The following is a 26,543-nucleotide window of genomic DNA, read 5'->3' as shown; positions in this document are numbered from 1 at the left end:
AGTGGTTATTTGTTTCTTATTTGCCTTGCCTTCTCCACTGGCACGTAAGCTCCAAGAAGGCAAAGACCAAATCTCTTTGATCTATTCCCACGGACCCAATGCCATCCCCACACAGAATAAGCCTTGAGTGACTGAATGAATGAATCTCATTTTTCTTTCCAAGTCATCATTGTAGAAATGGAAGCATCATTGCTGGGTATGAAGTTGTTGGTTCCAGCAACACATCTGAACTGCTGTCAGGCATTGGGCAGGTGGCTAAGGAGGCTAAGAGGTGCCTGCATCGGCTGTTTCCACTAGAAGACAGCTCTTTCAGCGTGTTCGGAAAAGGTAACACTGGATTCCTGTCCTCTGTAGGGAAGTAGATTAGGGGAGCCTAATTAGTAGATTGTATTATATATTTGAGATGTTCCCGAAACAGAATTGTTCTAAGACTGACTTTTAGTAGAAACAAGCAGTTGTTTCTCCTCCCGACCAGGATGAAACTCAATTTCAGCTCCACTATTTCAGACGCTTCCTCATGGGTCAGCTGATCTCCAGTTCTTAGTGTAAACGTCACGCAAGACTGATTCACTGCAGGCGCTGATGGAAATGATTCAGCAATCGTTTCCTGGTATACATGCTGGAAGAGCCCTGGGGCTGATGAAATTCCTAAATCATAATCCAAGGGACCCAGGAGAGAAAGCATTTTTTCCAGGTCATTCACATACACCCAGACACACAAACACACACAGATATACATAGACACACACACCCTACTTCTTTTCTTCAGATGTTTAAAAAATTCTTTACATTTGTTTTTTCTTTTGCCCTACCCAGTTACGTGGGGAGTTTCTTGCCTTTTGGGAGGTCTGAGGTCTTCTGCCAGCCTTCAGTAGGAGTTCTGTAGGAGTTGTTCCACGTGTGGATGTATTTCTGGTGTATCCGTGGGGAGGAAGGCGATCTCCGCGTCTTACTCTTCCGCCATCTTCCTACATTCAGTTTTAAACCTCTCTTACCAAGCTTTGTGCCACTTTCAACATTTATTCAACAAATATTTACTAAGTATCCAAAGTGATTAGGTACTCAAGACACAGCAGTGGGGAAAAGAAACAAAATTCATAGCCCTTGTGGTTCTTCCTTTCAAGGCTTCCTCTTCGCAGTCCCAACGTGGTAAGAATATATTATGAAGGGCCAGCTGCAAGAGGAACTAGTGGCTGATCACGATGTGAGAAGCCTTTAAAGGGGTACAAAGTAGGACATGTCACCCCCAAATGGCAACTGCCCATCTTTTAACCCTATCATGCCTGCTTTGTCCCATAGTGTCTTGAAGATTTTCTGGTTTTCTAGCATTCCCTTGAAGAGTGAAAATATTTCCTGGGAGGGATCACACCCTGTCTTATTTTCACCGAATACTTAACTATTTGATAGCCCGTTAAATTCAGATTGTTGGCATAGATGAGACACCTGGAGGGAAAGGGAGCCAGCCTTGGGGAGGGTAGGACATCAGGAAAGAGGAAAAGGGGTTGATGGGGTGAAGCTGGGCATCAAAGACAAACTTCTCCTACTCCTGGGTTTTGTCTGAAAACATGACTTAAATAGTACTGCTTTATAGTTTATAGAGAGTGTCAAGATATTCAGAGACATTTTTCTTCTTCGTTTCCATTCTTTTCCAGCCCAGTGTAACAGTATAGTCTTTGGATTTGGGTCTAAGAATGATGAGTATACTCTTCCCTGTAGCAGCGGCTACTCCGGAAGCATCACGGCCAGGTGCCAACCCTCTGGGTGGCATGTCCTCAGGGAGACGTGTGTGCTCTCTGAGCTGGAAGAACTGAAGAAGGTAAAAAAAGCATTTCCACCTTGCAGATTTGCCCTGGTTTTGAGTTTCACAGTGGGTGTCTCCCAGTGAGCATGGCTGGGTGGAAGGTAAAATGTATCAATTTGTCTCATTGGTCAGAAGTCAGTGACATCAGACCCTGGGAAACCCAGGGAGTGTAGGCGTGAGTAGTGAGTCTAGGTAGCAGCCGAGAACCTCAGAAACGTAAGATTGGGTGGTTTTGGGGGGAGGGTGCAGCAGAGGTGTGAATCAATGCTGAAGAGAGCTGAAGATGGCCTCTGAAAGCCTGGGAATCAAAGATCCAAGTGAAGGTATAAGTCAGAAGCTATAACCTTAGTACATTTGTCAGAAATCGGGGCAGGGAATGAGTCAGCCATATAGAATGATAGAACTTCCGTGGCTCTCCAGGGCCATGTGCCTCACCAACTTCCTTCTATAGATCAGAAAAGGGGAGACTAAGGGGCTAGTGGTCCCTCTGGTAGCAGTAGTGTTGAACTAGAAACATGGTCACTTGATTTCCGGTCCAGTGCTATGACCTTCACATGATGCTCTCCTAGGAAGGTTCAAGTACTTAAGATGTAGTAGATAGAAAGATGGAAGCAAATGGTGAGGATTTAAAACCCAAGTCATCGAAGAGGAACTCCAGGACCAGCTCACAGACACTATCCTGCAAATAGTTCATAGTGAGCAGAACTTCAGTCCCAGCCAGAGACCCTGCTTTGGAAGCAGAGAACCCCACAGTATTCACCAAGGGACCGTGGAAGGTTTACTGCTCTCTTTCTGGACCTCAGTTTTCTCATCTGTAAACTGGGGAGGGAGATTGGAGCAGATGTCTTCTGAGGTTCATCCTTGTTCTTGCCTTCTTTGGCCCAGTTTCTGGACACGAATCGTAGCTGGGACTAGGTCACCCCAGGGTGTGAGGACAGTCAGATCCCAGGCGCCCTAGGCAGAAAACAGCTCTGTCAGCTGAGAAGAGTAAAAAGGAAAACAGGGGGGATCTGGGATCCTGGGTTGATGTGCTTTGAACAAAGGGAATATCCCTCTTGGCTGCCTTTCAAATTAGCTCAGTGTCGTGGAAGCAGACGGGAGCGTCAAGGAAGAAGTAAAACCCCAAATCCAGTGACCAAGTGTAGCAAAATCTCCACGTATGTCCCTCTAAATCCTCTATAGGGATTTCTCAGCATAGTATAATGGATATAACATAGAATTTAGTGCCAAGTAGACCCTACCTTTCCACTTCCTAGCTGGGTACTCTTCGGAAAGTCACTGAATCTCACTGAACATCAGGTTCTGTATAATCAGGGTAACAATTTATATAAAAGTGCTTCTTAGTGAATCTCTTCAAGTTTCAATTTCCTTAATCATAAAATGAAAATATCATGGTACCTCCTTTAAAGGGTAATGTAAAGATGAAATCATTGAATCCCCAGTAAAACGTTTAGCACACTGTATGGAAAATAAAAAGCACTGAATGAGAGCCATTATATCATTGTCATCATTGTTATATGATTATCCTACGTTATAATGCACCATACAAATGCTGGTTATTCGTGGCCATGAAATCTGATTTAAGTCTGATGAAACACAAGCATTTCATTGTTTTCTAGAACATAACCATTTCTATTCCTAGAATTTCAGTGTGATTGCCAGCAACGCCACTGAGGCAACCGTGTCATCCTTGGTGCAGAATCTTTCAATGGTCATTCAGCAAAACCCATCAACCACAACTGGGGATCTGGCTTCTGTGGTGTCAATTCTGGGCAATATCTCATCCCTGTCCCTAGAAAGACACTTCAGTGTGTCCAGTTCGACAATGGAGGTAAGGTCTGCCTGAGCTTGAATGGCTCAATTTAAATGCTCAATCTTGCAGGAGGAATGGCAGACGCCCCAGTTGATGGGGTGCTGTTGAAAAGGACCAAAGAGCCATGGAACAGTCTTGACGTGAGCTTCACTGCTTCCTCAGCAGTGTCTAAGCAACCCCCGGGATCAATTATGTGAGTTCAAAGTTAGAGGGAGCCGCCTCCAGGCAGACTGCCTAGATAGCAGCTGGCTGAGGGGAAGGCGTGAGCCTCTGCCCTGAATGACACTGAATGACACAGGTGCCAATTTTTAATATTTAATATTGAGTCGGCAGTTTTTCCTTCCCGTGGCTATAAGCTCTGACTTTAGTATATCATATTTAGTATATTTTAAGAGCTCCATTTTTTCGACTGGGGAATTCATGACTTAGTTTGGACATTTAAAAATTAACTTTAAAAATTACTCAAATGAGACATGCTCACTATAAGATATACAAAGAAACAAAAAGAAAAATAAGTGATATGTAATCTTGTCACCCTAGAATAGCTGCTGCTTACATTTTACGTGTCACCTCAGTGCCCAGCAAATGGACAAGGGACACATAGCAGGTACTCAATAAATATTTGTTAAATAAATATCCTTCCAAACACTTTGGATGTGTGCATTTTATATGTTAAAGCGTATAATATTTTACAAAATTGGGTTATATAATGTATATTGTTACATAATCACACAATCCTGCTTAACTGTATAAGATGAACATAACATCAGAGATGACATTAAGTGTGAATAAGTTAAACTCCCTGAATCAAAGATGCTCAGATTTGTTTTTTTTTTAAAGTCTGACTATGCATTGTTTACAAGAGACCAACTAAAACAAGATGACACAAAAAGGCTAAAAAAAAAATAAAGGACAAAAACAGAGCAGCAAACACAAACAAAAAGAAGGCAGAGGTTGCTGGGGCAATAGGAGAAGCTCACTATGGGATCCGGGCCAGAAGCCACAGAGCGCTCAGTTAGGGTAAGACTCAGCCAGAGGGATAGACGCCCGCAGCAGATGCCTGGGAACCAGACCCGTAAGAGTGAGTGAGGGTCCTGGGTGAGAAAACGCTGCCTTTCAGGTACGTTTGGAAAAGGAACCTGGTTTTTGTTGTTGCTATTGTTTTTGTTTGTTTGTTTGGCCTTACTGCTTGAGGGATCTTAGTTCCCCAACCAGGGATCGACCCTGGGCCCTCAGCAGTGAAAGCTCAGAATCCTAACCACTGAATTGCCAGGGAATTCCTTGAAAAGGAATCTCAAACTGAGGCTGACCCTTAAAACCCACAACAATTCAATGCTTCCTTGTTGCATGTCCAGTGTTTAAGGATTTTTGCTTTATATTCTCCTCTATTAAAGAAAAGTCGTAAATACGAATGAATTAAAACTTGAACATTCATGACATGAATTTAGAACTTCTGATATTAGCAAGAAAACATGATATGGGAAAGCAATTACAAGTAACGTTTCACTCTTGGACCCTCAGCCTGAGGAGTCATGTAGTCCCGTTTGCCATCTCAGAAGGAAGAAAATGCACACTGCAGCGCCCATTGCAGGATTCTCCTCCTCTCCTCCGAAGCCCCAACCGGAGTATGAATTCCCGGGGGTGATCACCGTGGAACTGACATGATTCTGCTGACCCTCATTTCTTTCTCTTTTTTTTTTTTTTTGCGGTACGCGGACCTCTCACTGTTGTGGCCTCTCCCACTGCGGAGCACAGGCTCCGGACGTGCAGGCTCAGCGGCCATGGCTCACGGGCCCAGCTGCTCCGCAGCATGTGGGATCTTCCCGGACTGGGGCACGAACCCGTGTCCCCTGCATCGGCAGGAGGACTCTCAACCACTGAGCCACCGGGGAAGCCCTGACCCTCCTTTCTTAACCCAATGCTTCCACTGCGTGGAGCCCCAGAGCTAAATTTCATTGCTGAGCTTTAATGTGGTCCTCAACTGAGCCAATTCTCTGGGCCATTTTCCTGAGCTTAAGACTAACGACTATCCACCCGTAGTCCTCTGATCTGTTTACTCAAAATCCAAACTGACTCTCACCCTTGTATTTCAGAATGTCACCAGTATATCTGACCACATCCTTAATTCTACCTCGGTAACCAACTGGACAGTGTTACTACAGAAAGAAAAGAATGCCGGGTCCCAGGTCCTAGCGTCACTGGAAAACATCAGTGTTCTGGTCCCTTCGACAGCTCTGCCTCTGGAATTTTCTCGAGAATTCATTAACTGGAAAGGGATTCCAGCATCCTCAAATCAAAGCAATTTGGGTTACAACTATCAGACTGAAATGTTCCTAAAAAACCCCTCCATTCCCATCAGAGGCCATGTATTAATTAGGTCAGACCAATTCCAGGAGCCCCTTCCAGAAACTATCATCAGCATGACCTCCTTGACCCTGGGGAACATTCTACCTGCTACCAAAAATGGAAATGCTCAGGTCAATGGGCCCATGATATCCATGGTTATCCCAAACTATTCCATCAATGAAATTTTCCTGACTTTTTCCAAGATAGAATCAAATCTGAGCCAGCCTCATTGTGTGTTTTGGGATTTCAACCATTCGCAGTGGAACGATAATGGCTGCCACCTAGTGAATGAAACTCCAGACTCGGTGACGTGCCGCTGTACTCACCTGACCTCCTTCTCCGTGCTGATGTCACCCTCTGTCCCCCCTGCCATTGTTCCCGTTGTGAAATGGATCACCTTTGTGGGACTGGGGGTCTCCATCGGAAGTCTCGTCTTATGCCTGACCATCGAAGCTCTGTTTTGGAAGCAGGTCAACAGAAGCCAAACCTCGCACACGCGTCACATTTGCATGGTGAACGTAGCCCTGTGCCTTCTGATCGCAGACATCTGGTTTATCGTCGCTGCCTCCGTGCACACCACGGCGAACCCGTCTGGACTCTGCACAGCTGCAGTGTTCTTTACACACTTTTTCTACCTCTCCTTGTTCTTCTGGATGCTTCTGCTCGGCTTCCTGCTGGCTTATCGGGTTATCTTGGTGTTCCACCACATGACCACGCCTTTGTTGGTGGCTGTCGGGTTCTGCCTGGGCTATGGGTGTCCTCTCATTATATCCATCGTCACCATTGCGGTCACACAACCCAGCAATGGCTATGAAAGGAAAGATGTGTGTTGGCTTAACTGGTCCGATGGGAGCAAACCTCTCCTGGCCTTTGCGGGTCCCGCCCTGACTATTGTGGCTGTGAATCTGGTGGTGGTCCTGTTAGTTCTCACGAAGCTCTGGAGGCCCGCTGTTGGAGAAAGGCTGACTCAGGACAGCAAGGCCACTGTCGTCCGCGTGGGGAGGAGCCTTCTCGTTCTGACCCCCCTTCTAGGGCTCACCTGGGGGTTTGGCATAGGAACAATGGTTGACAGCCGGAATGTGGCCTGGCACGTTATCTTCGCATCACTCAATGCATCCCAGGTGAGAGCGGTGAGAACAACCTATTACATCATCGGGTAATTGGAATAATTATAGAGAATTGAGGATGGGAAAACCACTCTGGGGGCGATCGATCTCATTTCCCTGCCTCTAGCAGGACTATTATAACCCAAATTGCCTGGCAACAGTGAATAGAAAAAAATAAAATAAAATAAGATCCAGTCTTCCCAACAGTGATTCTCACACCGAAGCAGAATTTTGGGCTTCTTCAGTAATCCATTCCAGGGTTTTAAATCTGTTAGAGTTCACATAGCTAACACTAATCTCTCTTGCCGTTGACCCAGTCCTCTTTGTCTTGTGCTGACGTCTGTTAAAGCACACAGGGAAAGGGAAATAAATCCAGAGTGCTTTTTGAGTCTGAATGGTGCAGAGGAAGTCCCTAATGTGCCATAAAGCAGGGCCTGGCCAGTTGTAGGCAGCACTGTCTTTGTAAATAAAGTTTTATTGGAACGCAGCCATGCCCATTCATCTACATAGGGCCTGTGGCTGTTTTCCTTACACAGGCAGAACTGAGCAGTTGTAAGAGACTGGATGACCTGCAAAACCTGAAATATTTACTCTCTGGCTCTTTACAGAAAAAGTTTGACGAACTCTGCTGCCAAGGATGGGTTTTACATGCCGTGATCAGAGAGTATTCAGAGAGTAGGTGGGCAAAGCAATCCTTAGGTTTTGGTGAATCTGGAAGAGAGCCTTCAGTCCTGGTTCAAGAAATAGTTGCTGGGTCTCCTCTGGACAACGACTGAGGGTAGTGGTGGTTAAACGTTTGAGCTCTGGAGTTAAATAGCTCTGGGCTCAAATGAGTCATGCTATCCAACTGTGTGACTGCTAACAAATTATTTAATTTCTCTATACCTTAATTCTCTCAATTATTTAATTTCTCTATACCTTAATTCTCTCATTAATTAATTAATTACCTGTAATATTAAGTACCTGATAATATTATTAATATTAATTAATATTATTAATATTAATTATCTGATAATAGTATTACCTGTATCTTAGAGTAAATGTGAAGATTAAATGAGATCATTTAGCACTTAGTGCAGTGCCTGGCACAGAGTAAGTGCTCAGTATGTATCTCCTGAATCCAGTTGGTTCTCCACCTACTGCAACAAACCAGGCTACACTTAGGTGGTGGCACAGAGGGCAGTCACGGAGAGCACACACCTAATGGTGGCAGGTTTAGGGAAATGCTGTCCAGGGCCCTTGGTGACACGCTGTCTGAACAGGCACCAACTGAGGGTCCTCTGCCTGGGAGGAGAATTTCAAGGTCCAAGAAAGACTCTGCCAAGGGTTACCCAAGGGCTGGATGGACCTGATGGAAAGGATGCTGATATAGTCAACTTCCTCTACTTGGCCTTGGGGTCGGACTTCAGTGACTGCTGACATCATAGACGCTTAGTTAACGTTTGTTTAATGCCTAAAGAAAGACTAAGACATAGAAGCAAATGGAAGTTCTTTGTTTTGGGTTTAGGATAACACAAAGGGGAAAATGGTGCTCCACGTGTGTTTCAGACTTTATTCACACAATAATTTAATTATATGTTCAACCAAAAAAAAAATGTTTGTGTACTTTGTGTTAATCCAGGCATCGTGGAGTTTACACAGTATCCTTACCTTCAAGGACCCACAGTCAACAGGGGGACAGACAAGGAAATAATTTCAATGTTGGGGGATATAATAGAATAGTAATACATATAAATGCTTTCTTTACTGGAAAAGGAAAAGATAATACATGTGCCTTATTCTTTTTTTTAAGGGCTTTTTCATCTTATGTTTTGGAATGCTCTTGGATAGTAAGGTATGTGTATTCATTTCTCTCTTTCTCCTTTAACCCAGGCACCTAGTCCCTCCCCTTCAGTTCTAGGGCCCTTATTCATATATAAGAAGTTAGACCATGGGTACCTGCATAATAAAATTCTATAATTTCACAAAAGGCAGGTTCCGTCAGGAGACAAAGAAACTAAACACTCATTGCTGAAAATAGAGCTGTAGAGAACTAACCACAACGTATAATGTGAACATTGTAGAAAAAAAGGGGAAACTTGTTTTTACTTTTAAATTATGATTTGGCATAATTAACCAGCAGAAAAACTTTCCTTAGGGGTGAATTTCTTTTTTGCTCCTTTACGTAATTTATTCATTCACTTAGAATATGCTGAAAGGCCTATCTATTTGTATGTTTCTAGAATTTTATGTAGTAAATATTACATCGCCTCTAACATTAAATAGAATTCCTAATGAAGGATGACCAATGTAAGTAAAAGATAAGAGAAAAATACTTACACTTCTTTCATTTTTCCAAGCTTTGAGCAATTCTGCAGAGAGGTAAAGACAATAAGCTAAAAGATGTAGCCTCTGTTTTAATAAGATAAGGATATTTTATAATTATCATAATTGTTGCCCATGCCTCCAAACCCCTGTTTACAAAGAAGCAATTTGCCTCCTTCTTGATTGGACCAAATAATCTTGTTGTTTGCACCATTCACTTGATGAGGACACTCTTCACTTCAAACTTCGATTTAGCCATTATTGCCAATTACTAATGTCTAGAATCTGAATTATTATGGTTTTGGGGACTGTTGCTCTTTGTTTCATTCTAGATTTGTTTACAGGTAAAGAAAAGAAAGAAAAGAAAAGAAATCCTTTCATCAGACCCACATGCTTATCGTCTATTAAATGCTTCCGGGAAATACAACTACTAAATAACAATTACACACTTCAGTTTTGTTCTTTTTTTAATTTTTTTTGTGGTACGCGGGCCTCTCCCGCCACGGAGCACAGGCTCCGGACATGCAGGCTCAGCGGTCATGGCTCACGGGCCCAGCCGCTCCGCGACATGTGGGATCTTCCCAAACCGGGGTACAAACCCGTGTCTGCTGCATCGGCAGGCGGACTCTCAACCACTGCGCCACCAGGGAAGCCCTTCTGTTGTTTTGCTCTTGATTTGCCTCTGTACGATTGCCTATGTGTAGCTCCTCACTATTTCTTTTTTGCCCTGTAGCTGCAACAGCTGCTACTCAACAAGTTGTCTCCTTTAAGCTTTTGGAACCAAGCATCAAAGGTAATCATCTCCTGCAGCTGTGGAGGCAATTCGTGAAGTTCCAGTTTTGCACTTTTTTACACAGCCCCGCGGCAAGCCCACTTTTGTGTAAACCCCTTGAGTTTCTGTCACGTTATATTCCTGGTATCTGGCATGATGTCCAGCACGTGGTCAATACTCATTAAAGAGCCGTTGAATGAATGAGTGAATGGATGAATGGATGCAAGGGTGTGGAAAGCTTCAAGGATGCTCAGGCATGGGGGTCTGTGGTGCTCTTGTGAGCAAGTACGTTTCAACGGTGTTGCTTATTATAGTCTGACTTGTCTCCCAATATCTAGAATCAGTAGGGTCCTTTTCTCTGCCTGCCTGTCTAGATCTCCTGCAGACCACTTTTCCTTCTCCAGAAAATCAGACGGGGAAGCCTTCATTAATTTCTAATATGTAAAATGATCTTTATGAATTTTCCCTTATGCTGGTGTACCTGACTTTGTCACTTGCAATTTTAGCTCTTCAGTCTACAAACTGACAAGTTTGTATGGAAACAAAGGATTCTTGTTTTCATTCTTTGCCACAAAAGTGCAATCCACTTAAGGAACAGTATAGTTAGGAACAAAAGTACTTGCCTCTCGGTTTTGTATTTTTGACGTTAACTCAGACTTTTGTCTTTTAGCAAGACACGGAGGGCCTTTCAGAAAGGGTTTCTAAAGCAGAAATTTCTGTGTGTGATAAAAATCAGCCGATTTAAGTGCATGAAAAACTACATGGATATTTAGAGATTCTTAACAAAGGATAATATAACGTTTTGAAATTAAAAAAACAGTGAGGAAATTAGCCTCTGGCATTTTTATAAAATAATTTTCCTGGGTCTGCATTTCATAGGAGAGGGCTGTGGGTTAGGAAGCTGTGACCCCAGGAGCTGGCAGACCTGACTGTATTTCTGACTCAGTGACCAATTGGCTGTGTGACCTCGGGAAAGTCACTTAGTACCTTTTGGTTTCAATGTTCTCAAGATGTAAAAATTAAGTGTTAGACTAGTTACTCAAAGCAGAAATTCTAATATTCTGTGATTTTGATTTTATGTCTTGAAGAACTAAAATCCCTTGAACCAGAAAATGTGAAACTAATGAATCATTCTCTACTCTTAAGAAAAGGAGGGAGTTACAGCATGTGTGACTGCATTAAAGTCAAACCTTTAGTTAGTAAAGCAAGACAGGACACTCCCCACCCTACAAAGCAGGAAGTCAGAATTTTTCTCACTGGAAGGCCAAAGAGAGAAAAACACTGAAAAGGAAAATACACCAAAACCAAAAGCAAAGACGCCTGACAGTGGTTTATCTCCCTGTTTTTATTTTTTTTATTTTTATTTTTTTGCAGTATGCAGGCCTCTCACTGTTGTAGCCTCTCCCGTTGCGGAGCACAGGCTCCGGACGCACAGGCTCAGCAGCCATGGCTCACGGGCCCAGCCGCTCTGCGGCATGTGGGATCTTCCCGGACCGGGGCACTAACCCGTGTCCCCTGCATCGGCAGGCAGATTCTCAACCACTGCGCCTCCAGGGAAGCCCTATCTCCCTGTTTTTAATGTAAATTATTGACCTTTTTCAGAAGGCAGCAGTGGTCAGTGAGGGCTTTGCATCTTCTGGATTTGTACCCCTTCTCCAGTTTCACTTTCAAATTAGGTGACAAAAATGAGATTTTGTTTTCTGGGTAGGTGGCTCATTTGCTTTAAAGTAAATGCACATTTGGCAGAAGAAACATTGAGTATTTGTAATCTTCTGAGGGAGTTTGAGTGAAAAAGCAGGCACCTAAAAGAATACTTTGAATGCCTAAATGACTTGGTTTTCTTTTGTGCAGCAAAACTCATCAGATTCATCTCTCAAACCCAGATTCAAAAAGACTTTCAACCCATTCCAACACAAACGTGAGTTACAACAAACCAAAGGTTCTAAGGGGTAGGAAGAAAGAACATGAATCCATCATGGGCAACTCACTTTAGAGTCCAATCAAAATTCTTTGGATCTCAGATAAAGTTCAAGTGTCGGAACTTGAAAAAGCATATTTCCCTCCCCAAATGCTCAATGGGCTCATCCAGAAGCTTTGGGTCCTGTTATCACTGCCACCAGCCTGAGGGCTTTTAATAAATCTCTTTACCTTTTTGGACCTTTGTTCCTCATCAGTAAAAAGAAAAACTAAGAGATCACTAAGCTTCCTTCCAGCAGTAACATTCAGTGATCTCAAACCAATCTCATTCCCCAACGTCTGAAAATACAGCGCTTCTCTTCTCAGATGAGAGATATCTGACAAATGTAAGCTTCCATGGCATTAATAAGATGCTGTACACCCTAACCTCTTCCTAACACTGTCCAGAATTGTAAGGAATTGCACAGGCTTATTTTCATTTTGGTCTTATGCTCGATTCCAACATAGTAGCAATAATTCTTATCCTCTTTTTCCTCTTTCAGGCAACTATGTACTTTCTTATACTGGAGAGTCCTCAAACGACATCACGCTAACTCAGTTTTCATCAACTGAATAAGACCGGGAACCCTAAAATCAAGGAAAATTTTTTGGAGCAAATTGACATTAGAGCTCAATGTCAGTGAAGGAATCATGCTCAATATTCAATGGATTTTTCTGATTTCGGAGTCTGAGAATATAATAAGAAACTCTCAGCAGTTTCATGACAGCCATCTTTATCTTCAATTAAATGGAGAGATTTACTTCCATGGGGTTTGATTCAAAGGAATTGCTTCATAAACGTAGAAGATTAAGTTTTTGTCGGAAATTATGTCAGTTGTACTAGCCTCTCACTACCGCAAACTATGGTTTCCTTTTTCATAAAATCACATTATTCATGTGACATTTCTAATCACCTGAATTGGAGTAAGGAAATGTCATGAAATCACTTTAGATGCATTGACGGACCATGTTCACTCTCTTATAAAAAAAGTCACTGGTGAAATTTCCTAGAGAAAAGGCGTTTTCCTCCAAAAACTTCCAGTTGGATTTTATGCTTGTTTTTGTTTTTTAGGTACAGTCACTGAACTTTGAAAGTTAATCAGAAACAAAATAGAAGTGTCCATTTCAGATAGCTTCATAGCCGTTACTTAGGAAGTATAAAGCAGTATTTATATATATATATATAATATATATATATATAAAATGCATTATTTTTCAGTTTACAAGGCACTTTCATCTGGTCCCCCATCCAATGACGTGAGGTGTCCAGGCAGACCTAGTGCAGACATGATGAAATAGAGGCTTGGACAGGTGAAGTGACTTCCCAAAGTGAAGCCAGTAAAGGGCGCTTTTAGGACTTTTGGTTCCTAGTCCATTTCTACAGCCTCGTAACAGCCTTGAAAATTACCTGCAATCCTAAGCAAGCCTTATGAGGTTAGATACGAGATTCATCACTCCCAGAATTCTCTCTACGTAAGAGGAAAATTGAGGGAGAATTTGGTCGTCAGCATCCAGAGAGACCTTAAAGCACCTGCTTTTCTTTCATAATACACTGTTGGCACTTTTGGAAGTCATTTACATGTGTGGCCGATGCTACTTCTGGATGAGATAGAGAGCAGCAGGTGAAGGCACTGTAGGAAGCAACATTTCCCTTCCATACTGCCATCACTTTGGGCTCACCTGAGTTTCAGTCCTGACCACAGTGCCCAGAAGAACTAAGCCCTTTGATTCATCCTTGCTTCCAGAGTCTCCTAAAAATCTGCTGTGGCATTTTTAAAGCAAGTGTTGATTTCTTTCAATAACAATTGCAGTGATGATGATGATGGTGGTGGTGGTAAGAAGTCATAAAAGAAGCAGCTACGTGTAGAGGGTGCTCACTATGTGTCAGGCATTATTCTAAGTGCTGTGCACCTATTAACTCACGTAATCTTCACAATAAGCTTGTGAAGGGGGAATAATATTATCCCTGTTTTACAGCTGCTGAAACTAAGGCACAGAGAGGTGAGATGTGAGCAGGGCAACATGGATGGCAAATGGCTATGCCAGGGTAGTAGTTATGGAAGTTGAATTACAATAAGAAGAGGGTTATATAAGTCAGCCTAGCAGGATTGGAACTGCTAATTTAATTGTAATTAGAATCCTAGACTACTTGGTCTGCAAAGGAGTTCAGGCATCATCTAGCTACTATTTTACGAGTAGCCCTGATGTCCTAAGTCACAGCAGCCTGTGATTACAAAAGTAAGCCAAGTCCACATTTACTGCTATCTGTAGGAGTATATTAGTCAGCTCAGACAGCCATAATGGAACATCAGAGGCCTGTGGTTTAGACAACAGAAATTTATTTTCTCATGGTTCTGGAGTCCAGGAAGTCCAAGTTGAAGCTGCCGTTGGGCTTGTTTTCTAGTGAGACTGCTCTTCTGTCTTGTCTGTGTCCTCACATGGCCTCTTCTCCATACACATGCAAATAGAGCTCTCTGGTGTCTCCTCCTCTTCTTATAAGGACACCGATCCTATCAGATTAGGGCCCCACCCTTATCAGCTCATTTCACCTTAATTACTTCCCTACTGACCCTGTCTCCAAATAATCACATTGGCGGTTAGAGCTTCGACATATGAATTTTGCAGGGACACTATTCAGTCCATAGCAAGTAGCTAGAATTTTTATTTGCCTGTTTAATTGAAATTAGGGTGTTTTAAAAGTGTGTTGGATCACATACCATATATCATGTTTGTCTAACCCACTGACTACACATTCAGCTCAGCTCCCTTCCAGAATGCTACTGAAACAGCAATAAAAGAATTAAAAAAGGAGAAAGACATTGGAATATTTTCTATGGCTGTGTAAAAAACTGCCACAAACTTTGGGGTTTAAAACAACCTGCATTTATTTTCTCACAGTTTCCCTGGGTCAAGAGTCCAGACACAGCTTAATTGGGTCCTCTGCTCAGGGTCTCACAAGACTGAAGGAGCTAGCTGGTCTACCTCTTTATCTGGTGGCTCGACTGGAGAAGAATCCACCTCCAACTCATTCAGTTTATGGACAGAACTTATTTCCTTGCAGCTGTGGTAAAGAGAACCTTGGCTTTTCACGGACTATTTGCCAGAGGCTACCTTGGGACACTAGAGGTCACCTACACATCCCTGCCACTGGGATTTTCCAAAATGGCCACTTATGTCATTAAGCCTGCAAGGAGAGTCTCTTAGTCCAGTCTGCTTTTAAGACAGAGTCTTGTACAATATAAGGTGATCAGGGGAGTGACATCCTATAACTTTTTCCATATTCTATCGGCTAGAAGTGAGTCACAAGTCCTGGCCACACTCAAGGGAAGGGGATTTCTAAAGGTGTGAACAGCAGCAGGAAGGGATTATCAGACCTGAATTATTAAGGATAAGGAGAGAGAGAGGAAGCAACAGCAACAGAACTTTGGAAAGCAGGTGGGGTGAGTGCAAACTGACTCAGCTGGCCTAAGAAAGCTAAATATGAAGCCAGAAGCGAGGGAAGCCAAGAAGCAAGCTGCTTTACCCTGCAGAGTCCCCCAAGAGACTTGAGACTTGGCAGCCCCAGTGTCCATAAGAAGTGAAGTGAAGGTGGAACTAAACCGTACGGTTGTTCAAAGTCAGTTTAGGAAACAGACTCTCAGATGCTTCCCTCACCCCAAGCAACCAAGTAACCATCCCTTCCTCCACGCTAGCAATAGAATATATGGATATGTGGGGAAAACATGGGATTTGGGGACTGAGGGTCTCCAGAAGCGTTTGAGGGAGAGTTTACCATCTCCAAAACAGAGAGATTCAGTGAAAGTTAACATATAACACCAGCAGCGAGGCTTACTTCCTCCTGGCAAGAGACTGGGATGGTCCTCTCTGGAGAATCTGATCACCAAGAGAAAACACTGAAAGATACTGACTCTGGGTGTTTGCTAATGAAATGTTCACACCTACAGTGAAGCCAAGAACCATCCTACGCACTTTGTTCACAGACCTTCCAATCAGCTCTTCAATGTCCTACTCTGAAAAGTAAAGCCAAACTGTCACAGCCCACTAGGCTCTCTAGGAAAGTACCCAGTATTAAATGCAGAAGCCAAAACAAACAGAAAGAGCCTGTATGGTGTCACCTAGAATCCAGTTCTGTGAGCTCGACTAGAAGATGAAGGAGAAAACAGAAAAAGGAAGCTGGGGCAGGGGCTTTTTTTTTAGAAACCTCCAACAGAACATTGCCTTTATGAACAAGTGCTATAAAAAGGCATACTGGGGCCACAAAAAGAATCTTTGGAACTAAAAATAGAATAACATAACCACTAAAATACTTCAACTGAGGGGATGGAAGATAAAGTTGAGGCAATGACCTGGAAAATAGAAATAAAAGAAAAAGATGTAAAACGAAAAAAAAAAATTAGAGGACTAGACCCAGAATTTCACCATTTGAATAGTAGGATTTTCAGAAAGAAAGACTAGAGGAACAAAAGGAAGGCATCATTAAAGTCATAAACAGAGAACAATTTTTGGTCACTTAGGGTCATGAGTTTCTCTACTGAAAAGGCCCACAGAATGCCCAGTATGATAAGTGAAAACAGACCCACAGTTAGACATGCTATCATCTGAATGTTTGTGTCTTCCCCAAATTCATATGTTATGAATTCATACCTAGTCCCCAAGGTGATGGTGGTAGGAAGTGGGGCCTTTGGGAAGAGTTTGGGCCATGAGGGTGGATGTTGCATGAATGAGATTCGGGCTCTTATAAAAGAGGTCTCACAGAGCTCCCCAGCCCTTCCCACCACCCGAGGATTTAGCAAGAAGCCGGACGTCTGCAACCCGGAAGAACCTTCACCAGATCTTGTACTTCCCACCTCCAGAACTGTGTTGAATAAGTATTTGTTGTTTATATGGCATCCAGTCTATAGTATTTTTCTATAGCAGCCCAAATGGACTGAGACAACATTATTGTGAAATTTCAGGTCACAGAAGAAAAAAAAAGAAGATGCAAATATTTTCAGAGAGAAAAAGTGGGATTTACCTGAAGGGTCCAAATCAGAATATTATCAGGACTCTTCACAGCAGCAGTATAAGCTAGAAAACAATGGAAAATGTCTTCAAAATGTTGAGAAGAAAAGACTGCAACCTAAAAGCAATTAAGTGTGAGGAAGAATAAAGATAGTTTCAGACGAAGAAATTCTTGACACGTTTTCCTGCAATACTGCCTTTCCCAAAGGTTACTGGGGAATAGACTATGCCAAAGGCAGCAATAAGCCCAGAAAGACTTGGGACACAAGATGCAGTAGAAGAGAGAGAGAGAGGGAACCTCTAGGGTGGGAATAAGGGAGTCGCTAGCCAGACAGCAGCCGTGGGGCCGGTCCAGGCTGGATCCACAGCAGAGACTGCTCAACAAGGTGAAAATGATAGGATACCTGATATACTTGAGTGTTATTTAGAAGAGACCTACATACTCTGAGGTAGGTTGGGTATGGATTTTTTATAAGAACACAGAAATCTAAGCAAGTAAAAAGAGTTACACCTAACAGAAATAAAATGTTGTGCAAAAAAGGAAGAGCAATTAGCATACTACCTGGCTCAGCTATGAATAGAGCATACAGAGTGCCAATAATGTGAAATGATTTTGATATAACCAAAATAATAACGATGTATTCGGAAGGTGGAGAATAGGAAGTGTATCTGAGAGGATAGGAAAAGAGATCTAAATACTCATTCTTTGTTTTTGGAAATCAATAAAACTGAGAAACCAAGAAGTAGCATTATAGTCATGTTATTTAGAAACATAGAAATAAATACCAAAAGAATCAGCTAAATCAGTTAAAAGAGTTTGTCTCTGAGAAGCAGGGAATTATAGAGTTATTTGACTCTTGAAATCATATCCATGTGACTTTGGTTTAATGTGTGTGTGTGTATAATTGGAGACAGCATGGGACATCCTGAAATAGGAAGTCACCTTGATTGATTTGATTGGCCACAAGCTTATGTAGCCTTGGTCAGCTGCTTCAGTTCTTGGAGATGCCTATGAAACCTTCAATTTGTAATGTCCAGTAGGCCACTTGGCATACCAATCTATTGTTCAAGGGAAAATCTGGGATAGAGATACACTCTTAGGGTCTTCTCCCTGGAGATTATGGTTAAAGCCATGGGACCAGATGAAATCACCTAGCAGGTACAGGGAAAGAAGTGAGTAGGTCCAAGCATTGAGCTTTGAGGGTACCCCATCATTTAGAAGTAGGGAGAAGACGAGGATTCAGTAAAGAGGAAGGAGAAGAGCAGCCTGTGAAGTAGGAGGGAAACCAGGACAATGAGACCCAGAAGCAAAAAAAGGCATTTCAAGAAGGAGTTCAAGGACAGCAACTGGGTTAACTACTGCTGAGAGTCAAGAAAGATAAAGAGCCCGACTTGCCCATTCCAGTTTGAATGTGAAGGTCATTAATGTATGAATATAATAGGCACTCAGAGTAGGAAATTCCACTAGCGGAGAGTTTCACATTGAACACAGAGAACGGAATCGTGTTTAGATGTTGCCATCCCTCATACTGGATAAGCTCTTCCAGATCTGCAACTAGCTATTTTAGAAAGATTAATTTTCTCCCTGTTTCTTGGATGCTTCCAGAACAAATGCAGGGGCTGAGGGATGGTCATTTTGTCGCACCTAGAATGTTTCCCAGCCTGATGCAGATTTTGGTAAAAGTCCCAAATCTATTTCTTTCTCAATGATTCTTATGAGGAAAGACAATGTGCCTTTTGTTAAAAGAAGGCAGCAAAACGGTGCTGTAATTACGTTTATTAAACTTCAGGGGGCGGGCTCTGACCAAGAAATAAATCCTGGACAAATTGCTCAAAGCTTAAATACACCTGAGATCCAGCCTGGAATGTGGCGAGGTGAAAGGCGTTTTAATCCAACTACTCTAATTAGGAACGATTTACAGTGTTGCTACTGTTTTGTCTAGTAAAAGAGATTAGGGAGCTAAGAACATAATAACTCTGTTTGGGGCTGGGAAACAATACCTCTGTTTCCTGGGTTTAAGCCCAAGGGTGCTGACCAACAGTTGAAGGCTGCTTTTAAGCAAAGCAGGAATCAGCCATGGTTGGCAGGGGATTTTTCCTGCTAGAAAACCAGTGTTTTATTTAAAATGTAGGTTGTCTTAACAGGATATACCTTGAGTAACTTGGGTAAATGCAAGTTAATTCAAGTATGAGGCACCAAATAGATTGGGGATATTCCTAGATTTTTTTTTTAAACAAATTTATTTATTTTTATTTTTTGGCTGTGTTGGGTCTTCATTGCTGTGCACGGGCTTTCTCTAGTTGTGGTGAGCGGGGGCTACTCTTCATTGCGGTGCACGGGCTTCTCATTGTGGTTGCTTCTCTTGTGGAGCACAGGCTCTAGGTGCTCGGGCTTCAGTAGTTGCAGCACACAGGCTCAGTAGTTGTGGCTTGCAGGCTATAGAGCTCAGCCTCAGTAGTTATGGTGCACAGGCTTAGTTGCTCTGCAGCATGTGGGATCTTCCCGGACCAGGGATTGAACTCTTGTCCCCTGCATTGGCAGGCGGATTCTCAACCACTGCGCCACCAGGGAAGCCCGATATTCCTAGATTTTTGGATTCATTGTTTACTTTGGGGGAAAATGGTTTGGCAGATTTTGTACAGTTTTGTCATACATGAGCTTCCATGAACGAATTACCCTAACTCTTCAGGGCGGAGGGAACAAAACAAAAGAAACATAAAATAGTGACTTCATTCAGAGCAAAGATTTACTAGGTCCTCAAAGATTAATCAGGAAAGATCAGGGCTGCTTGCAATTTATTCCTCAGCCCTCCCCTTGCTGCCAGGGCTTGCATTAGTGTTATGCAGTCCAAGTTCATACTGCTGTCTGCACAACAGGCCAATAAATCAAGAGACAAGGTGTTGGGACAAGGAATAGGGACCTTATTTGGAAAGCCAGCAGACCAAGAAGTTGGTGGACTAGTGTCCCAAAGAGCCATCTTGCCCAGATTTGGGTGCTAGTTTCTTTTATAGAGCCGAGAGGGGAAGGTGAGGAGGTAAAGTTAAAAAAAGTGTTAAGTTTTGCAGATATTTCCTGGTTCAGGCCAGACTCAGAGGGGATGTGTTGATTTCTTCTTTCCTGCAGCCATTCATAGGTTGGCCTGGTCAGAATGTTTCCTGTGAGCTAAACAAAGGTATTTTAGCTTCATCCTCAGGCATGGGAGGCAGGGCTCCCCAGGATGGGCCATTATGTATACTTTAAGCCTTAGGCAACATCCCTTTAGTGATTAACTTGTAGCAAAAGCAATAGAATACAAAGATTAAAATAAAAGAGACAGATCCAATATGGAGTCAGATTTGTTCTTCCCTATTACATTATTGACAGAAAGGGTAGGAAAGGGAACAGAGGTGACCAAAGCCCTCAGGATTCCAGTTTCTGTGCTAGACTCAGCATAGATCATGCCCTTTAATCCTCAAAACAACACAGTAAGTTGCATATTATTTTCCCCCTTCTGTAGATAAGGAAGCCGGGACTGGGAGAGTTTGGGTAAGCTGCTGCACACAGCAGGGAGGGTCCAGAGCACTCCACTCTGCCTCACTTCCCTTGTTCAGAAAGCCTCCTCGCTTCCCTCTGTGCAAGCAGCAACCATTCCTAATATTTTGTGAATAGAGATTTATTGCTTTGGGATAAACATTGGACCCTCAGGCTGTACCATGAAGTAATTTATCCAGACACTCGACTCCAGATTCTCCTGATAACCCGGGCAAGGTCAGGGAAGGGTTAGAACTTGAGAAAAGGACAAGTGATGGGGGAAGAGTCCACTGGTGACCACAAACTCTTCTGTAATTTGTCTCCATTTCACCTGCTTGATCCTAAAAAAAAAAAAAAAGTGCCCATGTACGTTTCCTTGATGTGCTCCATGGGGCTTATGTAGAAGGTTCTCTCTGGGATGGAGTCCTTGGGAGGCCCACCTCTAGCTTGCCTCCATCACTCCTCTGTGTGTCAACTTCCCATCAGTAAAACCACAGATCTGCATTAATTAGATGAGCTCAGAGATCCCTTCCAGTCCTGACTTTCTTTGATTCTGTGTCTCTTCATAGGTAACACCCTGGGAGAAGAGAAATTTATCACCAAAGAGTACCAAGTGGGTTTGGCAAGACCTTATCTCGCTGGGTAGGAATCACAGACAAAGCATTGCCAACAACTACTTTTATGCCAGCCAGATGGGAGGCAACACCCCTCTGGAATTCTGACCTGACACTTGAAACCAGAGGAGAGGAGATCCCCAGTGTGATGTGTTGCCAAGGGACACATTGCTTTTATGGATAAGGTTTCCCGGTTCTTAGATCTCAGCCATGTCCCCCAGTAGGGCACGGCAAGGCAGCTGTGGATTCCATGACAACACACAGCCAGGCACTGCCAAGGACAACTCTTTGTGGCATGAAAGCTTGCCTGGTGCTGGTGATAATGTGACTTTGTTTTCCTGAAGTAGGCTGGCTGTGGGGAGCCAGCCCCACCTGTCCTCTATGTCACCTGATGCGGGGAATGTTATACAGCCCCCCTCCCCATCAGCTTTTAAAGGAATATGTAAGAAGTCACATCCGTGGAATCACTTTCAAAATTTATGTTGACAATTTTTTACATATTAAATTCTGCAAACATGCAGTGCACCTGCCCTGCTTTCTTTTAGACTAGAGCAATGATTCCCAAACTGTATCTCCAACCGGCAGCATCAGCATGACTGGAACTTCTTAGAAATGCCAATTCCTGGACCCCGCCCCAGACCTCCTAAATCAGAAACTCTGGAGTGGCGCCCAGGGAGTGCTGTTTTAACAAGCCCTCCGGGGGATGCTGGTGCACACTCAGATTTGGGAACCACCGACTTAGAGAACTGAAAGGGGGAATGTTTCAGGCTGAGGACAGGAGATTAGGATCTGAATAAACCTTGCCCTGTGCAGGAGGGTAGGGCAGGGCAGGGAGTGAGGACTTTTTTGTTTCATTTTCTAATGACAGCACTTCCGTGAGCCTCAGGAATCAAGACAGTCTTGGTACTGGTGCGAGCAGAGAAGTGTTAATGATAGATGTGTAATGTAACAGAACTGATAAGAAAGAAAAGGGGTTGAGGCCTGGCTCCAACACTTACTAACGGTATTAACTTGGTTCCATTCCCAAAGCCCAGTTACTTCATCTGTAAGCTAAGGGTAATAACTCTTTGTAAAGTTACTGTTGGGAGTTCATGAGAGAAGCCTGAAAATTCTCAGCCTACTGCCTGGTATTTGGTAAGCCTCCAACAAATATCGGCTATTACTACTATTAATAGTGCTGAAGTTAATAAAGCAGCATGAATTCTATATGATATTGTCACGGCCCCAAAGTAGTGCACTTAGAGGAAAGATACAATCTTCAAGGTCCAGAGACAAGGGTTCGAATGTCAGTCCTGCTATTGACCACGTTGGACAGGCTATCTTATTTCTAGTTATTTGTTAAAAACGGGAAAGATGGGGGCTTCCCTGGTGGCGCAGTGGTTGAGAGTCCGCCTGCCGATGCAGGGGACACGGGTTCGTGCCCCGGTCCGGGAAGATCCCACTATGCCGCGGAGCAGCTGGGTCTGTGAGTCATGGCCGCTGAGCCTGTGCGTCCGGAGCCTGTGCTCCGCAACGGGAGAGGCCATGACAGTGAGAGGCCCACGTACCGGAAAAAAAAGAAAAATCGGAAAGATGACAATTATCTATTGTCATCATGTTCAAGCTTGTTTAATGCCTGAATATATAGGAGTCCAATACATTTTGTTTTTTCTTCCTCTTCTTTCAGTGGGAAAAGAAACCCAATTTCCAAGGGTATGAAAGTCAGTGTGTCAGCGATTTAATCACGCAGAACATTCATATCGGAGCGTTCTGTCGAGGTGGCTTACAAAATACTTGTTTAAAGCTGAGGAGAAAGGCTATCGGCAGCTGTGAAGGAGAGAAGGACCCTCCTGGATGTATATTTCTTTTTCTTGTTCATTATCCTATAGAAAAGTGTAATGACCCTTGACAAGTAGAAAGAAAAATAGTCCAGACCAAAGAAGGCTTTACAGGGAAGAATCCTGAAGACTCACAACCAAAAGAAATGTCTAATTATTTTTCCCTTAATATAAAATAGACTTTAAGAATATCAAAGGCATTGCCATAACTTCCGCTTAGGACATTTCCAAATGTACAGGACTCTCAGGTTCCTAAATTACAATGCCTTTCTAGCCCATCTCTCTTTGCTTTTTGTTTTTTACTTTAACGAAGACTGGTCACCAGCCTCAGATGTCTTTTTCCGACCTCTCTTCCCTTCTGCCTCTCCCCAGCCCAATGTGTATACATTTTCCTCATCCTGGCATTGCAGGTGCTGGGAGGGGTTTTGTAGTACAGTCATAGACATTTGGTTGAGTGTCTAAATGAAACAAGGTGTACATTCCAAGTATAGAGCATAAGATGTATAACACGTGTGACTATGAGTGAGTGAGATTGATTCTTTGTTTCCCAAATAGGAATTTTAAGTTTATTCATTTGAGGAAGTTGAGTACCGTGGCAGGAAGTATGGAATCTGGACTCCCACTGTAGCATAGCTCTTGCACTTAGCCCTGTCCTCTGGCAAGTGATTTAGTCCCCCCAAGGCCTCAATTTGCTCAATGGTAAAACTGAGACAATGATAGGAACTGCCTATAGGGTTGTTGTGAGAAGTATCCATAAATGAAATAACACATGTAGCAAAATTCCTGGAACATAGTATGCGCTCAATATATGTTAGCTATAATTACTTTTAGCTTTTTATTTTATTATAAATTAAAAAATACATATGATAGAATATAAAAATCCGTTTCCTTACTTTTACGTTTACTTTTGCCTCCCCAGTACCCCGCCACACACAGTAAATAATCATTGTTTTTGGACTATATCTTTCAAGACTTTATCCTTCCACACAAATGGGATCCACTTTCTATGTGCACGTATTCTCCCTTGTCAGCTTGTGTTTGATGTTTACTTCAAAAAAATCACGGAAGAGATTTGGAAAATTTCTATGAGACTGAACCAGGTATGAAATACAGAAGGAATAGATCTCATAACATTAGAGCTTTGGAGTTATACCTAATTTTCAAAATAAAAACTGCCTTGTTCTACGTGGCTACTGAATTATTCACCAAAAAATGGGTCTGGATACATGTGAGTTTCTCAAAAAATTCATACCTTTCTCAAAGTTGCTGGTATTGTCATCATAGCAGATATTTAGAAGATTGTGATGCTGGCCCTGAAGGTGGGGAAATGTTAATTCTGCACACACATGCCCTTCTTCTCCCATCTCCCTGCCAGCCCAATACCGTTGTAAAGCCCCAAATCAAAGTGTTAACTCGGATCCTCCCTCCAGCGCAGCCGATAAACCCACGGTCATGTGCAAAAATACACTGTAGACACAGAGATGGGCAATGAGTAATTTTGTTCAAGATCTGACATTGTCTTGGCAGGGACCAGCAGCTTCCACTGCCAAGAGGTGAGACTTCACTATTGAAGTCCAGCTCTTCCTTTGCAAAGGTTTCTTTCGGATAAACAACAGTACATGATAGCATATGGTTCCTACATGTGCTTATTTATCTTACAAGATTCCCAGGGCGAGGAGGGGGTGCAAGCAGACCAGGAGTTAGGGTCCGTATGTATCACTTTAAGACACGGCTCTGGCTCCTGGCTGAACAGTTGCCTAGATACAAGTACATTTTTCTTGTGCCATCACTTAGTGATGTTCAGTTATCACCTCCACCTTATCCAGTCCTCTCAGAGCACATCTTATTAAAAATAAGTGCTTTTAATACTGGAGTATGTAGGAGTAACATGATATGGTATCAGAGATCTGCTGCTTTTTTGTTTTTCTGGTACACGGGCCTCTCACTGTTGTGGCCTCTCCCATCGCGGAGCACTGGCTCCGGACGTGCAGGCTTAGCCGCCATGGCTCACAGGCCCAGCCGCTCCGCCGCATGTGGGATCTTCCTGGACCGGGGCACGAACCCGTGTCCCCTGCATCGGCAGGCAGACTGTCAACCACTGCGCCACCAGGGAAGCCCAGAAATTTGCTTTAAAAGTTGACAAGAAAACATAAAAGAAAAAAAAGATAAAGGAAGTGTATCAAAATGCTGACATTTGTTGATCAAGTGAAGGGCATCATCCAATCCTCTCTGCTTTTGTATATATATATATTTAAACTTCTATAATAAAAAGCTTTTTAAATAAAAAAAAAAATCAGTGCTTTTAGAGTCAACAAGACTTCTATTGCACGTCTTCTGTGTTCCAGGTACAATTGTCAATACCAGTTTCTTTACCTAGAAAATGTAACTTGATCCTCCTTATAGTTCCCCTTTTGGTACTGTAGACGAGGAAACAGAGACCAAGTCCACCTAGAAAGTGCCCAAAGTGAGATTTAAACCCAGGGACCCTCTCACCCCAAAACCCATGTTCTTCCTACTCCCAAAACTATTCAAGACTCAAGACTCGCCACGAGGCTGGTGAGGGAGGGATTACCAAGATGCCTTCTGGTATCTATCCCCTTAGTCTACTTTGGTTAATGTCTTCCTATCAACCTGTTCATTCAGCCTCAGCAAGAAATGTCATCACTTAGCCACTAACATACTGGCCATGGACTTCACGGTTGACGGTTCTACTGGTGGGTCTACCTACATCCTTCACAGTCTGTGCAGCCATTTCAGGGATCAAAACTCCATCCTCACTTCCCCACCCTTAGTGCCCACAATCAGTGGAGAGACAAGAAGGTCAAGAAGTTTGAATTACCTCCTAGGAGCATGAGGACACACTCTCAGGAAGTCACACTTCCATCATTGCGGAGCACAGGCTCCGGACGCGCAGGCTCAGCGGCCATGGCTCACAGGCCCAGCTGCTCCGCAGCCTGCGGGATGCTCCCAGACCGGGGCACGAACCCGCATCCCCTGCATCGGCAGGTGGACTCTCAACCAGAGCGCCACCAGGGAAGCCCCAGGCTGAATTTCTTGAATGAGAAGGTTAACTGTTGTTCTTTCTCCCACAGTGGAAAAGTCAAAGACAGGCATTGAGAAGCCCCTAGGAAATCTTCCAGTTTCATTCTCAGCTCATCTCCAAGGGAGATAGGGACAGGGGAGAGCTGTCCAAGAAACAATCAAGTATGTAAAACAAAGCAAAACAAAACAAAATAAAAACCCTTATTGGATGTTGGAGGCATGAGGGGGAGAAAAAAAAAGTAAAAAGGAGGGAAAAAGAAATCGCTTCTATTTCTACTGCTACTGAGAGCACATGGTGGAGAAATTGCAAAGGGTTCTATATTCCTAGAAGGAAAACAAAGTGCAGACACTGGGGATTACTGCACAGAGGACACTGACCTTCCCCTCTTCCTGAAGAGCTTACGAGACCACACAAGGAAAAAGAGATTTGTGCCGGGAGAATCTCTTTACTTTCTTCCAT

At 43.2% G+C, this 26,543-nt stretch overlaps 1 protein-coding gene across 3 annotated transcripts in view; it reads left to right on the top strand.

The window, feature by feature from the left end:
• The window catches only part of ADGRF1 (adhesion G protein-coupled receptor F1), a 36,722-nt gene extending 23,795 nt beyond the window's left edge, over positions 1 to 12,927 (top strand). For all 3 annotated transcript variants that reach the window (XM_024766364.1, XM_024766361.1, XM_024766363.1), the window contains 8 exons: positions 164 to 327; positions 1,653 to 1,816; positions 3,444 to 3,632; positions 5,708 to 7,081; positions 8,859 to 8,900; positions 10,104 to 10,163; positions 11,994 to 12,060; positions 12,602 to 12,927. In XM_024766364.1, the coding sequence (XP_024622132.1) occupies positions 164 to 327; positions 1,653 to 1,816; positions 3,444 to 3,632; positions 5,708 to 7,081; positions 8,859 to 8,900; positions 10,104 to 10,163; positions 11,994 to 12,060; positions 12,602 to 12,675 (2,134 nt within the window). In that variant the 3' untranslated portion in view covers positions 12,676 to 12,927. The remainder of the gene's footprint in view (positions 1 to 163; positions 328 to 1,652; positions 1,817 to 3,443; positions 3,633 to 5,707; positions 7,082 to 8,858; positions 8,901 to 10,103; positions 10,164 to 11,993; positions 12,061 to 12,601) is intronic.
• The last annotated feature ends 13,616 nt before the right edge of the window (positions 12,928 to 26,543 follow it).

This window comes from Neophocaena asiaeorientalis, unplaced genomic scaffold (genome assembly GCF_003031525.2).
Source record: "Neophocaena asiaeorientalis asiaeorientalis breed wild unplaced genomic scaffold, Neophocaena_asiaeorientalis_V1.1 scaffold46, whole genome shotgun sequence".
NCBI lineage: Eukaryota > Metazoa > Chordata > Mammalia > Artiodactyla > Phocoenidae > Neophocaena > Neophocaena asiaeorientalis.
Note: the sequence above shows the minus strand (reverse complement) of the source record. Positions and strands in the feature narration are given on the sequence as shown.